This window comes from Centrocercus urophasianus, unplaced genomic scaffold (genome assembly GCF_019232065.1).
Source record: "Centrocercus urophasianus isolate 14NV4802_14NV808 unplaced genomic scaffold, USGS_Curo_1.0 seq_38, whole genome shotgun sequence".
Classification (NCBI taxonomy): Eukaryota; Metazoa; Chordata; class Aves; order Galliformes; family Phasianidae; genus Centrocercus; species Centrocercus urophasianus.
The window spans coordinates 1,316,874-1,330,850 of record NW_024884955.1 but is presented as its reverse complement, the minus strand read 5'-3'; the positions used below and the strand labels follow the sequence as shown (position 1 = coordinate 1,330,850).

The following is a 13,977-nucleotide window of genomic DNA, read 5'->3' as shown; positions in this document are numbered from 1 at the left end:
CTCTGCTGGAGAGTCTCCCATTAGCTCTGCCATATATGTGCCTTAGTAACCAGCAGGAAAACATACCCCAGCTCACCTCAGTACTTGTGGACAAGTTAGACTGTGAACAGCATCCCAAAATGACTACAAATGCAAGGAACTAACTGCATCCTGCTGTACTGCAACACAGCATGTCTGCTTTTGTTGTTGTTTTGTTTTTCTCTCATGGGCATGGGACCTGAAGTTGGATTAAATGAAACCATGATTCAGCGTGCAGATCAAAGAAACCTGAGACAGGGAACAGCAAAATCTCAAAGCCCAGAAAACAGCTCACTCACAGGTGATGCTCCCTGCTCTTTCCGAGGGCTGCAGCCACCAGCAGTGCACTCAGTGACATCAGAGTCCCAGTGCTGCACTGAAGCCAGCAGGGCTCTGGCATCCCGAGTCAAGCACTGCCTTCTCTCAACTCCCAAAAGGCTTAGAGAAAAACAGGAGATGCACTTTCCCCACTGGGAAGCCCTTACCACACGCTCATGGTAACAGCATTGTGACAAGGGGAGCCCTGGCTGCTCCCCAGCACCCCTGAACCCCCAGACCCCACAGAGATGAGTTGCATGGAGAAGAGTGGGTGCAGTGCCCTCCCTCCCCCCCTCTTCTCAAAGCCTTCCTACCCACAGCGGGATCTGTTCTGGGCAGACTCAGGGCAGAAACTCCAAGTACAACTTCCAGCCCCAGAGAAAAGCAGGACAAAACGTTGGAGAACAGAAGCATCCTTGATGATGAACGATCCAAGAAGAAGAATCATTTTGATTTTACTCTCTCTGGCTAAAACCAGAGGAAGAGCTGACAATTGAGCGGTTTCAAGCAGCTCTCTCGCATTCTATCCTTTAAATCCCGGTATAAATTGCAGCAAGACCAGCCGCAGGTCCTCGTTGGCGAGGCTCGGGCGCCGGGGCTCCGTTAATTGACCGCACGGCGCCGCAGCTCCGCAGCGCCCCGGCAGGGAGCGGAGCTGTCCGCGGTGCTGCCCGCGCCCGCCGCCTTTATTCCCATCAGAGCCGCTCCGAGGAATAAATCGCACAGCATTTATCTTAATCGCTCCCCTGCAGAGACAGCAATGGGGCAGTTATTGATACATCCCTCACCTGACAAGAGCAGGCCACTTAGAGGACTCATTACTGTTATTATTATTATTATTTTTTTTCTTTAAGCACCTGCTTTTTAACTTCGCTTCCCCTCAGCTTGCAGCAGGCTGGATGGGCGGGAGACTGCTGAATCCATCACAATTGCTATTGCCATTCAGAGACACCTTTTTATGAACAGTTCACCCATTTCCCAACGGAAAGCTCTGCTCCATCCCCTACCCAGTAAAACCAGCACCCTTCTCCTGGCTCCCAAAGGCGCTATCCTTCCCCTAAGCCAGCCTGGAAAGGTTGGAAAGCTGCTGCAGATACCCTGGCTCATGACAAAGAGCAGGACAGGAGTGACAATAAGCTCAGGTTTCCCCTTTCCAGCTCACCCCAACGCCCACCAGCTCAAGGAGCAGGAGATTACTGGGGGAAATAGCCAAGCCCCATGAGCACCCACCCAGACAGGGATCTATGCAGCTCAAAAGCAGCTCTAAGGCAGGGGCTACAACACAGCTAATGTTGCCCCACAGTAAATAACATGGCACTGCCTTTTCTTGCCAGAAACCACCACTTAGAGATCACTTGACACAACCAATGTTGAATGTTAACCCACAGTGCTGCACCACCTTTTGAAAAGTACGAACAACTCATTCAAATAAATCACCCTAATAACCAGTGACCTCAAGGCAGTCAGCAGAGAACATTTTGTTTTGGTGAGCAAAGTATTGATTGCACATCCATGTCCTTGAGATGAACTTGACTCTTTGAAAGCAGCAGAAGCCCAACGAAACAGGATCCTCTCCCTGCTAATCCCTTTGAAGAGTGAAGCAGAGCTGTTTTATCAAGCTGGACCCAGCCACAACACTTCTCTAGTGGCCTCAGAGACCCGCAGGGCACGTTGAGCATGCAACAAAAGTTCCACCTCATCTTCCCCCCAGGTTTCCTTGCTGAGGGGCTGCAGGAGGCTTGGACAATATCACTCACACTGCCATCAATGGGGGAACAATCTCACAGATTATTTGCTGTGTTCTCCAAAAGCAAAGAAGGCTTCAGCCCTGCTTGTGCCCAGAGCTGTGGGTGCTGCCACAGCCAAGCATCACAGCCCCAAAGTGATGGATGGCCCATGCCTGCAGTCAGCAGAGCATTCGCTTTATGGAAGCAACAAAGCAGCATTGATTTCACAACACAGGGGATTTCCCCCTCCCTAGAATACTGCCTGCCTTTGCACAGTTGACTCAAGCTGTATGGAGCAAACACGAGTTTCAAGAGGCAAAGCCCATCTGCACCACACATATTTGCTGGGGATAGAAACTTCGTCCCTATTGCACTGTGCTGGTGATGGGGCTGTCTGCACAAGGATGGGTCCAAATGGCTCAGAGGGAAGATGCCTCTTGTGGCCTTAACAGTGAGTTAACCAGTGCCTGATTCTCAGGGTTTCATGCCACTGCATGTTTGCAATCGTTCTCCATAATGAATCAGTGAATTTTACTGCAAATCTGTTTAAGAACAGAGCTCAGAGAAAGCATGGTCAGCGCATTTGTCTTGGAGATATAAAAGAAACAGAAGCCCCCTCCTCATGCTAGACAACAAGATGAGATTCTTAGTCACCCTCTCATCTCCGACAAAGCTTTAATCAAACACATCCCAACCAAAGCACGCAGGATGCTGTTCTCACTGCAGGTCCTGAGAACAAATACCATGCATGCAGCCCCCACACCCTTCCCCTGGGAGTGCACCCCACTGATAGCAGCACCCAGGCACACAGCCAAAGCAACATGAAAGCCAATCCCAGGGGAACAGTCCGGGGAGTGAAAGAAAGGACATCAGGTGTTCCTTGTGCTGGAAAACAGAAAATCTTCCCATTGAAGCCTTCAATGCAAACATTTTTACAACTTTTGAGCTGGGGAATAGATCACGATCATAATACTTCCACCTTTCAACAGCAGCAGGCAAGAAAACCCCTTGTCCTCACAGCTCTCTGCATCACCTTACAGCACAATTTGAAATAAAGGAGGAAAGTCCTTCAGCCTTTCCCCTCCGGGATCACTGCGTGTGAGGGACACCCTCACCACCCACTCTGAAAGCAGCAGCTCTAAAGACAGCAGCCAGGTAACACACACATGAGATGTGTGGTACAGATTTTGCTTTGAAAAGTTGGTTCAGCCTGCCAGCCTCTTTTCTGGGAATTAGTGTGGAAACAAAAAAGTCCCACCCAGTAAGAAGAACCACTGACGCTGCCAGAACTGTGTCAGCTCCTTTGCTTCCCTTTATCTCCCAGCAGTGATGGGGCTCCCTCTCATCTCCATCCAGAGAGAGAATGTTTCACAAAGGGTTGGAAATAAAACCTGCCTTGACACCAGTGAGACCCAGAGGATGCTCTCTGATAGGCACACATTGCATCACAATGGCAAGGTGCAGGAAATGGGACCAGGCTCACGAGAAGCTCTGCTCCTCCAGTGGATGCCAAAATCCACCCCAGGATCCTTCCAAGCAGCCTCACAGCCAGCAGGTAACATTTCCATGGTGACATTCTCACCTGCAGATCAGTTACACCTGCAGTAGTGCTGTGTATCTCACCCGGATCTGCTCACACATGCTGAGTTCAGATCTGGGCAAGTTTCTGACAGCCTCATGTTCCCGTCCACACAATTATACTTTTTCCCCCAGATAATCTCTCACTGTGAACAGTAGATCTAGCATTTTATTCTCCCCATTTTTTTGTTCCTTTTTTTCCTCATTTATTGTTCAATGTATTCTTGACAAACAATGATTCCTAAACCAGTGCCTTCCCACTGCAGCCCTATCAAACCCAGCTTCCCCTACAACAACTCACAGACAGTTCCAATTTTCCCCCAAAACCAAGAGGGCAGCTCTGGAGGAGTCTATTTTCTGATGAAATAACATTCTTATAATTGCTATGGATATTCCTCGGGCAATCTTCACTTTGTTTCATTTTGCTGAGGTCTGGCAACTGACCAGATTTTGGTAGGGATACGGAAAATACCAACAAGAGTTGTGCTCCAGGCCTGGAAAAAAAGGAGCGTCTGCTGAAAAGCCAGTTCTACCCATGGCCCTCAAGAAGACACTTCAAAGTATTTGATTCCCAGCCCATTACCAGTGCACAGGAATCTTGCTAGAAAAGGCCAAACATCCCCAGAAAAGGAGCAAAATCAAACACAGCTCTTAACAGCTTGGCTCATTCCAACACGCTGACCCGCTTGGTGCTGCACGCTGGCAGCAGAGTGCTGATGGATGGATGCCTCCTCTGCTATTAAATCAAAGGTCAGGCAGCCTCCAGCTGGAAGCTGCATTTAAAAGACGAAAGGAGAATGAGGATGACCTTTGGCTTCCTTCCTACGTTCACAGGAAAATAAAAGTGATCATATGCTGTTGATGACTTCGTTATTCGACCTGGGGTGGGTTTCTTTACAGCACTTCTGCGCCTCCCCAAGCACATCCCAAGATTAAGCTGTGTTTCCAAAAGCTGGACCAGGAGCTCAGCTGGAAGCAGCAGCGCTCTGGCAAGGTATGGCTGTTTACTTTTTCATTACCAGCTCCATAATGTTGTGTGCCCTCCTCCCACTCCCTCCCACCCTCACACATCTGTGCATCTTTCCTTGTTAAAAACAGCCAGTGCTCCCTATTGGGATATTCCAGCTCCCCCCCTCTGCTGCTTCACACATCCCCTGCTCAAACAGCCACAGCCTGACAGCCCTGGGTGCTGCCTGTGCACCTCATTCCTGAAGAGAGCAGCCCTGCTGCACCAGCTGCTCACCAGCATCTGCCTCATTTCCTATTTAAACAGCCCAGCACACACAGAACTTTTCTTCCCCCCGATGGGAAGGAGTGCTAATTGCTCAGCCGTGCCATGCACACACGGCCACCATGTTGCTATGATCTCAAAGATGGGTAACGTCAGCATCCCGGAGACCCTCCTCCAGCTGGGATCGGCGAGCCAAGGCTGAGCAACACGGAGCAGCGGTGCCGGAGGAGCAGCAGAGCTGCAAACCAGGTAAGGGACACCGCAGCCCCCTGTCCCCATGCTGTTCCTGCTCACCATATGGCCGAGCGACAAACTGCAAGCAGAGCAAGGCAATTCTCACAGCACAGCCCGGGGACAGGTTGCCAAATCTTTGATCTGCACAGGGGGTCGGGGTTTTCTGTTCCCTTCCTTGCAGAGGAATTTTTGGGAGCGTAGGTCAGGCGGTAGCAGCCAGAAAGCTGTAAGCAGAAGGGGAGATTCTTTCCCGGACTTTAAACTGGATCTGCTTTCATGGTGCTCCCCCCCTTTTTTTTTTTTTCTGGCTGGCTAATCTTCAACTTGGGATTCGTGGGTTTGTCTGTCGGTGCCAACTTTTGCATGCTGCCACAAGCGGATGCTCTTCATAGTGAGTGAGATCATAGCCTACCTCGGTTAAGAAATAAAGTTACTTTAAATGTGGGTTAAGCCCCTTTAACTTAGTTTTGGAAATACTCCTTTAACTTTATTTTTCCCCCTTCTTTCTGCTGCTAGGGCACCTTGGGAGAGGAGAATATCTGCATCATAAATGTCACTGTATGTGCAATCTCAGCTGCTGAAATGAGCTTGAAGTCCCCAATCTGAAGAAAGGCACTAATTAAACACAGCAATTCTCCTGCTCTGATACGGAAAAGCAAGCACTGTGCAAGTGAAACAGCCATCCCCCACATCCTCCAGGAGAGGAGGAAAGCCGCCCAGGCACAAAGCTTCCTCTGCCCTCCTTGTTGCTGCCAGCCCTGAGGACTCTCACTGCAAACAGCTGAACTGCATCCCTCCAGCAGAGAAAAGCAGCGGCTCACCGGGATGCTCTGAGAGCTGTTCCACTCGCGCAGGGGGATACAATTCTCATTTGCTTTGTTCATGAAGCCTTGGACGCCAGAGGGCAGCCTGTGACCAGCAGGCATGGGGAACAGCTCTCTGTGGGACAGTTTGAACGGCACCTGCAGCAATGCAGCCAACAGCTCCTACCTGGATGGCGATATGATGTTCAACTTCACCTTCCAAGAGCAATCAGCTGATTTCTACGTTGTCCTCCCTGTGATTTACTCTGTCATCTGTGCTGTTGGGCTCACAGGCAACACTGCTGTCATCTACGTGATCCTCAAGGCTCCCAAGATGAAAACTGTGACAAACATGTTCATCCTGAACCTTGCAATAGCCGATGACTTGTTCACACTCGTCTTGCCCATTAATATCGCTGAACACCTCCTCCACTATTGGCCCTTTGGAGAAGTCCTCTGCAAGGTCATCTTGTCCATAGACCACTACAACATCTTCTCCAGCATTTATTTCTTAACAGTGATGAGCATAGACAGGTACCTGGTAGTGCTGGCTACGGTCAGGTCCAAAAGGATGCCACATCGTACGTACCGAGCAGCCAGGATCGTCAGCTTGTGCATCTGGATCCTAGTCACCATCATAGTTCTCCCTTTCATCATCTTTGCCAACGTATACATAGATGACCTGAAGATCAAGAGTTGCGGTCTAAATTTCCCCAAGCCTGAAAGGTTTTGGTTCAAGGCCAGCAGGATCTATACCCTCATCCTCGGCTTTGCCATTCCAGTGTCCACTATCTGCATCCTCTACACCATGATGCTCTACAAGCTGAGGAACATGCACTTGAACTCTAATGCCAGAGCTCTGGACAAAGCCAAAAAGAAAGTCACCATCATGGTCTTCATCGTCCTGGCCGTGTGTCTCTTCTGCTGGACCCCGTTCCACCTGGCCACCATCGTGGCTTTGACCACTGACTTGCCCCAGACCTCCATGGTCATTGGTATCTCCTACTTCATCACCAGCCTAAGCTATGCCAATTCATGCTTGAATCCTTTCTTGTATGCTTTCCTGGATGACAGCTTTCGGAAAAGCTTCCGGAAGATGCTGGAATGCAGAACTTCTTGAACAGTGGATGGGAGGCTTGCAGCTCCCTTCCCTCCCATAGCTTTGCAAGGGAAACTTTGCAGACTTCAGAGGGCGGCTAACGAATGCACAAGTCTTCTCTTCAGTTTGTATGTAGTGTATGTTTAGCGTCATCATTCACAATTTGTCCAGCATTTTTCATCTCTGCGTCCCCAAACTTCTCAAAGCTGTATTTCTACGTTCTCATTTTTAATCAAACCCCAAAGCAGTGAGGACAGAAAACTTCTTTTGCAAAGGTTTGCTTCTGCTTCAGCAGTCCTTTATTGCCATCTGCTGTACAGCACAGTGAAGCTGTAGACCAACTTTCAGGCTGAGGGAGCAGCAGGGCTAGCATTCACTTCATGACACATCAACCACACAGAGGATGCAAGATGAGTATTTGGAAAGGGAAAATAACCATTTTCATGTGTGCACACGTGTTACAGCTTTGCTTTTGTTTGAGGGATGTCAGCTCCACTCTGACCCCCGTTTCCTTCTTTCTTGAACTGTTAACAGCTGTTACGTTTAAACCAAAAAGAAAAACCTGTGTCTTAAAAGTGCTGTTCAATAACACACCTTAGAAATATTGTGGTAACCGTGGGAATTTGTGCTAGAAATTATTTTTAACTAATGATTCCTGTTCAACGTCAGATATATATTTATTTAAGAGTGATTGACAAAATAAACTTCACGGGGAAAAATAAAGAGAGCCTGGTCCTTCTTTCACTGCAGAAACCTTGTGCTATTTATCCCATGTCACTGCTACACATATTGTGCTTTCTCTACTGTAAAAGACAACATCATCACTTGGTAACAACTGAGGTGTTCTGGAAGTCACAAGGCTGTCAGCAGGTAGACATGGGTGAACCTTCAACAGATAAATAATAAAGCAAAGTGCTTCATAGAACCAGGGCTTGTGGTGAAGCATCTGGAGACCAAAAGCTGTACACCGAGAGCCATGAGAAATACATGAACTTGTTGCATCCCCATCCTCTATACCTCCCTGGGGGCTGTGGGATGGGCACACACCTTCCAGCTTTAACAGCTATGGAGGAACCTCACCTCCCCTGCTCACCTACACAGCAGAGCAGGGCTCAGTGCCACAAGCAGCATGAGTGCAGTGCTCCCAGAAGTCCCACCTTTGTGGGAAGGAAGGGATGAAGGGACAAAAACCAGATGAACATTGTGATCCTTTTCAACCCAAGGCCATTCTATGATTCTATGACCCCACTTAATCCCTCTCTGCCCTCCCCAAACTTACAAGCACCAAGCTGAGCGTTTATCTGCCCACACCTTGTCAGGAAAACACAGAACAAACCAAACAGAGCCTAAACCAAGCCATAATACACACACACCAGAGCCTACCCAGGAGGTGATTTACCTGGAGCACGGGTCTGATGTCCATCCACAAAATGGAGCAGCAACAGGAGCTCAAGCACCATCCAAGAGGCAATTGTAGAAGCAGAGCCTTCCTTCAGCAGCATAACAGGCTTCTGGAGAAGCAGGGCAGAAGTTCCAGGTGTGGCCATTTGGGGCAAATCAGGCCCATCCATTCCCTGACACCAAAATCAGAAGCCTTCAATACAGCATGAAGGCCATTTCTTTCTTTCCTATTCTATTTTTTTTTTTTTTCCCCTTTAGAAAAGTGAAAGAGATTTCTTATGCAAGGTCGTTTGTATTGCCTTCTCTTCCCAGCCTTAGGCCTGGTGACTTACTGCCCACAAAGCTCAGGAGCCAAGTTTCATGGCTCAAATCTATTTCTTGTTAGCTGCACCTTGTGCCTCTGCCCCCTCCTTTACCAGAAAACCCAAAGGTTTGTCCAAATCAGAAATGACAACGTGTGGTTGGCAGGGGAGGACGGGGAGCAATGGGGGACTGCTTGCTTAGCAAGCTTCAGTCACAAAAGGAGGAACTGGGAGGCAATCAGCTCTGGCTGGAAGGTGCTGCTGCTCCCAGGAAGCACTGCATGACTCGAGGAGGGGCGAGATGTGGCAGGTTGGGGCGTGAGACTAATGGCTGATTTAGGAAGGAAAGCTGGGAGCTGCGGTCCTGACCCGCCTTCCCAGGGCAGGAGGGGGGTGCAGACGTATTGCCAGACCCCCGGAGCAGCCCAGAAGAGCTGAGGACGGAGGGTTGGCACAGACACCAACCGCTTCAGCACGGCTGCCATCTGCTGGCGACGGGCACCCGGGTGGGAAAACCTCCCGAACCGACACGCGCTGCGCACAAATCGCCTCGCTGGGTGCAACTCTGACGGTTATTAGCGTTACATCCGCGGCAAAGGCAGCAGAGCCTTGTGGAGTCTAAATCGCTTCAAGGCAAGAGGAGGCTCAGCTCCTCTTCGCTCTGTCGAGGGAGTGCAGGAGGGGGCTGCCCGCTGCTCTGCCTGCTGCTGCTGCTGCCCGGTGCTGCGGATCTGAGCGGCACTCGGTTCGCAGGTCCGCATCTCGCAGCGCCGCTCGGCCGCGCAGGAGAGAGATGCTGAACGCTCGGGGTGAGCACGCAGAGCCCGGCTGCTGGCAGCTCGCCCTCTCTCGGCACAAATTTCACCCCTAAAGTAAAAACTTGAACGCCTGCTTGAGTCTCTGGTTGGTTTTATTGCAGACCGGACCAGCTGCATCCTCAAGGCTGGAAGCAGGGAAATAATTACCCTTAGCAAGTCACCTAAAGAACCCTCTGCTAGCATTCTTGCTACCCAAGATCCCTTCCAAGGTTTCCCGGGGTTGCATGGGGCTCCGTCCCTCCCTTATCTCTCCCACCTTCCCCCCTAAGTGATCATGTATTGAGTGGGGAAAGCAGCCCAACTCTGCAAACAAAGCAGATGAACTTCCTTCTGGGATGCCTTAATAAATGCAAAGATGCTGGGAAACCCCACAGCTCCCTGCCTATGCAGAGCTGGGGGCTTTTGGCTTGCTCCTACCTGTCCCCTATCTGGGAGCAAGATCAGGACATCACCTTCCTTCGTGGCACTGAGTGATGTGGTTTAGTGGGCATGGATGGTGATCTGTTGATGTTTGGACTCGATCTTAGTAGTCTTTTCCAACCTTAATGAGTCTGATTCCCCCAGTTTCTCCCTTCATCATCCTTGGGAGAGGGAGAAGGGGCCATTTCCCACCTTCAAGACAGGAATTAGGGCTCATGCAGGGCTCAAGTTCCCACCATAGGGATTAAATGCAGGCAGCTGAGAGAAAGAGAAGGGATCAGAAATTGCTATTGCTTTTTAAGTCTTTGTGCTGCAGCAAGAAATTGTGTTTGTTTCGGTCAATTGTCCTTGGTTGAGTTGTGCTGCAGCTTGTTCCCACATGGAGCCGTAATCCCCCGGTATTGGCACAGCCTCCTGCTGCTGGTCACGACATTGAGTGAGAAATGACATAATGCTCCAGTGAGGAATGGAGGCTCCGCTTTCAGAAGGACATTTAGACGAGGGGAAAAAAATAATCAAAGGAAAGAAATGGGAAACAGATGGAAGAAAACTTGGGGGAGAGAAGATATGAAACAGAAGCGCTTCTAGATGACATTTTTAAAGCCATCTCAGGAAGATAATTAGTCCCTTTTCTGCATGTCCTGACTTATTCTTAGCCCTTGCCTTGTCACCTATAGGTTGTGGGAGCCCCTGGGTGTCATCTGGGATGGTGATGAGTGGGGTTGCTATGCCACCAGCCACTGTGCTCCCACTGTGAGTGCAGGATCCTGTGAGCTGCCCCGCTCTGCACAAGCCCAGGGTGATGCCTGCAGGGCTCTGAGCAGCTCAGAGCTCAGTGCTGGGGTGAAGGGCACTGAGGTTTGTGGTTACTGGGCACGGTGGGGATGGGTTGATGTTTGCACTAACTGATCCTAGTGGTCTTTTCCAGCGTTAATGGTCCAGGCTGGGCTCACGTGGTGAGTCAGAAGGGCACCTGAGAACCAGTTTGGGCCATGGGACCACAGCTACAGCAGTGCTGCTCTCATGGAGTGGTGGGAGGCCAGGCGTCCTCTGAAACACAGAGCTTCCCAAAGAAAGTCCCCAAAAAGCCACAGATTGCACTGCCCTGTTTCCCCAGCTCCCTTGTGCTGGAAGGGAGTTGGTTTAAAGCAAATCACCAAGTGCAGTGACAGTAAATATTTTCGTGTGTTTCTCACTGGCATTTGCTTTTCGTAAGTAGAGATGCAGAGAGGAAGATCAAAGCTGTCTGAATAGCTTTTAATTACAAGCCTCAATTGCTCTATTTTCTCTCAGAAAAGTATTACAATTATCTAACAAAGCTCATCAAGTGGAATTAGGCACTAGCCCGAGGCTTCAAGTACTGTTTAGTGGCTATTTTCCCTTTTAAAATAAAATAATATTTGATGTCTAGATGGAAAAACAGGCACTCCTGTAAGTGCTTAAAGGCAAAACCTGGCCTCACTGCATAGAGGCAGGTTGGGAAGCTGTTCACAAGCAGAACTGAGCTGCGCCCAGGGCTGAGCACAGCTCTGGGAATCCACCCCAGTGTGCCCTTAGCACCTCTGGGTGCTGCCATCACCTCCCGCATGGGGGAAGGGACATCCCAGGGAGGGCACTGAGCTGCAATCCAGGAGCAAAACCAGGCAGCATTCCTCATTGTCTGTTTTCTTGACAGGAGATTTCTTTCTCTCTCTTTCCCCAGGACTTCAGAGCAATTCCACCGCGTTGCCTTGCCCTGCACAGCTCCATCACAGGAGAGCCCAGGAGTTTCTAAAGGCCCCAGCATCCACTGGACACAACTCGATAAGAGAGACGAACGAGGAACGCGGAGAAATAAGGATTCCATTTCATAAACTCAGCCCTCAAATGAGATCAGAGGCTGGTAATTAATAAAGTCAGCTTTCAGCGCAATGAAGAACCTCCCATGAGACTCAGCCTGCTGCTGCTGCACATCGATGCAAAGGACGCGGTGTAATTACATTTCTCTGAGCTGTGTGCTGGAGAAATGGGGCTGTGCTGGGCACGCTGCTCCCCAGGAGCTGATGGCCACGTCCCATGGCAGAGATGGTGTGGTTGGGCAGCTCACATCCATCCCCAACACGTAACCAGGAGACAAGAGGCAGTTTTCCAGCCAAGCACTCTCAAGCCAAACCCCAGTGCTGATGCCAAAGCAAATTGTGGGCAGAGAACCCTGCTCGGATTTCCACCCCCAGCTCTCCACAGCCACAGGAATGCAGGCAGCAGGGGCAGAGCCAGGGCCAGAGGTTGGCTTCATGTTCTGCTTTTTTTGCACTCTATCCCTGGAGGCGAGTGATTATCTCCAGGAATTTTCTCTGCAGTTAAGCAAAGCAAGAGCATGCAGTGCTGAAATGAGGGGAAGTCCGAACTATGTGAGCAAATGACCTGTGCACACAGAGAGGCTGCTATTAGCACCTAAAATTGGATAAATATTGTGTAGCCAAATCACAACACTGGATTTGTTTCACACAGGGATGGGGGGGGGAGGGAGGTAGTAAGCTGAAAAGCCATTAATCTTGATTACACATTGACTGCATTGCTTGTGTGTTCATTCTTCATCACTGAGTAAATCAGTGCAGCGTGGTATTTTCAGGGCACTCACTGCACATGGCAAACTGAAAACACACAAAAATCCGTGTTTACAGAGTGGATAGGGCTGGAGCCAACTTTGCCTGGTCCCCTCTTTGTTGCCAGGAGAAAGGTGAATGGATGCAAGAAAAAAAAATAACAGGAATGTGCTCATTCTACCAATGGTTTACTTGGGGAGGAAAAAAAAATAAATCAAGCTTCCTATTTGGTTTCTTGCAAATTCATCCTTCACCATGGGGAAAACCTGCTGTTTGCTGTTTGGCAGGGCCAGTGCTGCTCTGGGCTTCCAAGCATCCTGCCTGGCTGCAGCCTGCAAGAGAAAGAGCAAAGGAGATACTGAAATTGCACAGGAGCTGCAGTCTCTGTGCTGGATTGTGAGCATCTTTGCTGCAATAGTGGGCTGAGTGCATAGGATTGCTCCCAGAAATAGGTGCTAACGTGGTCTGTGCAGGTAGAAATTCCCACCCAGCACCTATACACTGCAGCAGGGTGCATGGAGTGGGGAGTAAAGCAGGAGCAAGGAGCAAGGATGTGTGTGATGCTGTGCTGCACGGAGCTACAGGTGATCCAACCTGCAGATTGCTCAGGAACAATCCAAGCAGCACCAAAGTGGAGCAGCAGTTTTGCTTCCAGCAGAAGCAAATATCCTGGGAGCTGAACAGATGTTCTCCAGTGGGGAAGATGAACCCAGCCAGCTTTGGAGTATCTTTGTGCACTTCCTACTCCAGGGAGCATGAAGGGAGATTCTGGCTTGCTGAAGCAGAAACCTTGCATACATGGCAGCAGCAGCTCACAGAGTCAGGCAGGGGAAGCAGGTAACAGGGTGTCCCAGGGTACAGAGCCACATCACTGCTCTGCTGCAGACAGCTGGGATTGCACTGCATTAAGGGAGGGAGAGCAAAGGTAGTTTACGTGGCTGATTAGCATTGTTGTTGCCAAGACACATCACCGTGTTTCTCTATTTACTGGTCAGTTCATTCTGTCATGCAGTTTATCCAGGCTTCAGGGGACTGGAGGGAACAAAAGGAGCTGTGGGGCTCTTTCATCTAAAGCTCCCTCATCCTTTGCACATCTTCTCAGTGCTCTGAAAAATCCTGGAATTCCTTCTTTCAGAACGAGTTACAGCCTTAACACATCTGTTATGACATGCTTTGAGCAAGCTTACAGGGGCAGGAGGGCAGGAGCAGGCAGCCACTCCAAATGAGTGTGCAGCAGCTCAGCAGGAGCATCACCTCCCATCCCAAAAATCCGATGCCAAATACAAACTGTCATCACCATGCTCTGCCTTCTTATATCTCAGTTCTTCACCCAGCACCACGAATCCTCCAGGTCCTCCGTTCCCTTCCTCTCCCTTATCCCAACCACAGGGGGTGGAACTCGGGGATGTGATTCACACAGTGAACACAACGAGCTCCGCAGCG

The 13,977-nt window shown here is 49.9% G+C and overlaps 1 protein-coding gene across 1 annotated transcript; it reads left to right on the top strand.

Moving 5' to 3' along the window:
* The first annotated feature begins 6,030 nt into the window (after window positions 1–6,030).
* On the top strand, window positions 6,031–7,029 carry NPBWR2 (neuropeptides B and W receptor 2). The gene has a single exon (XM_042832482.1). It carries the CDS (start codon window positions 6,031–6,033, stop codon window positions 7,027–7,029), a length of 999 nt encoding a protein of 332 aa, XP_042688416.1.
* Window positions 7,030–13,977: the final 6,948 nt, after the last annotated feature.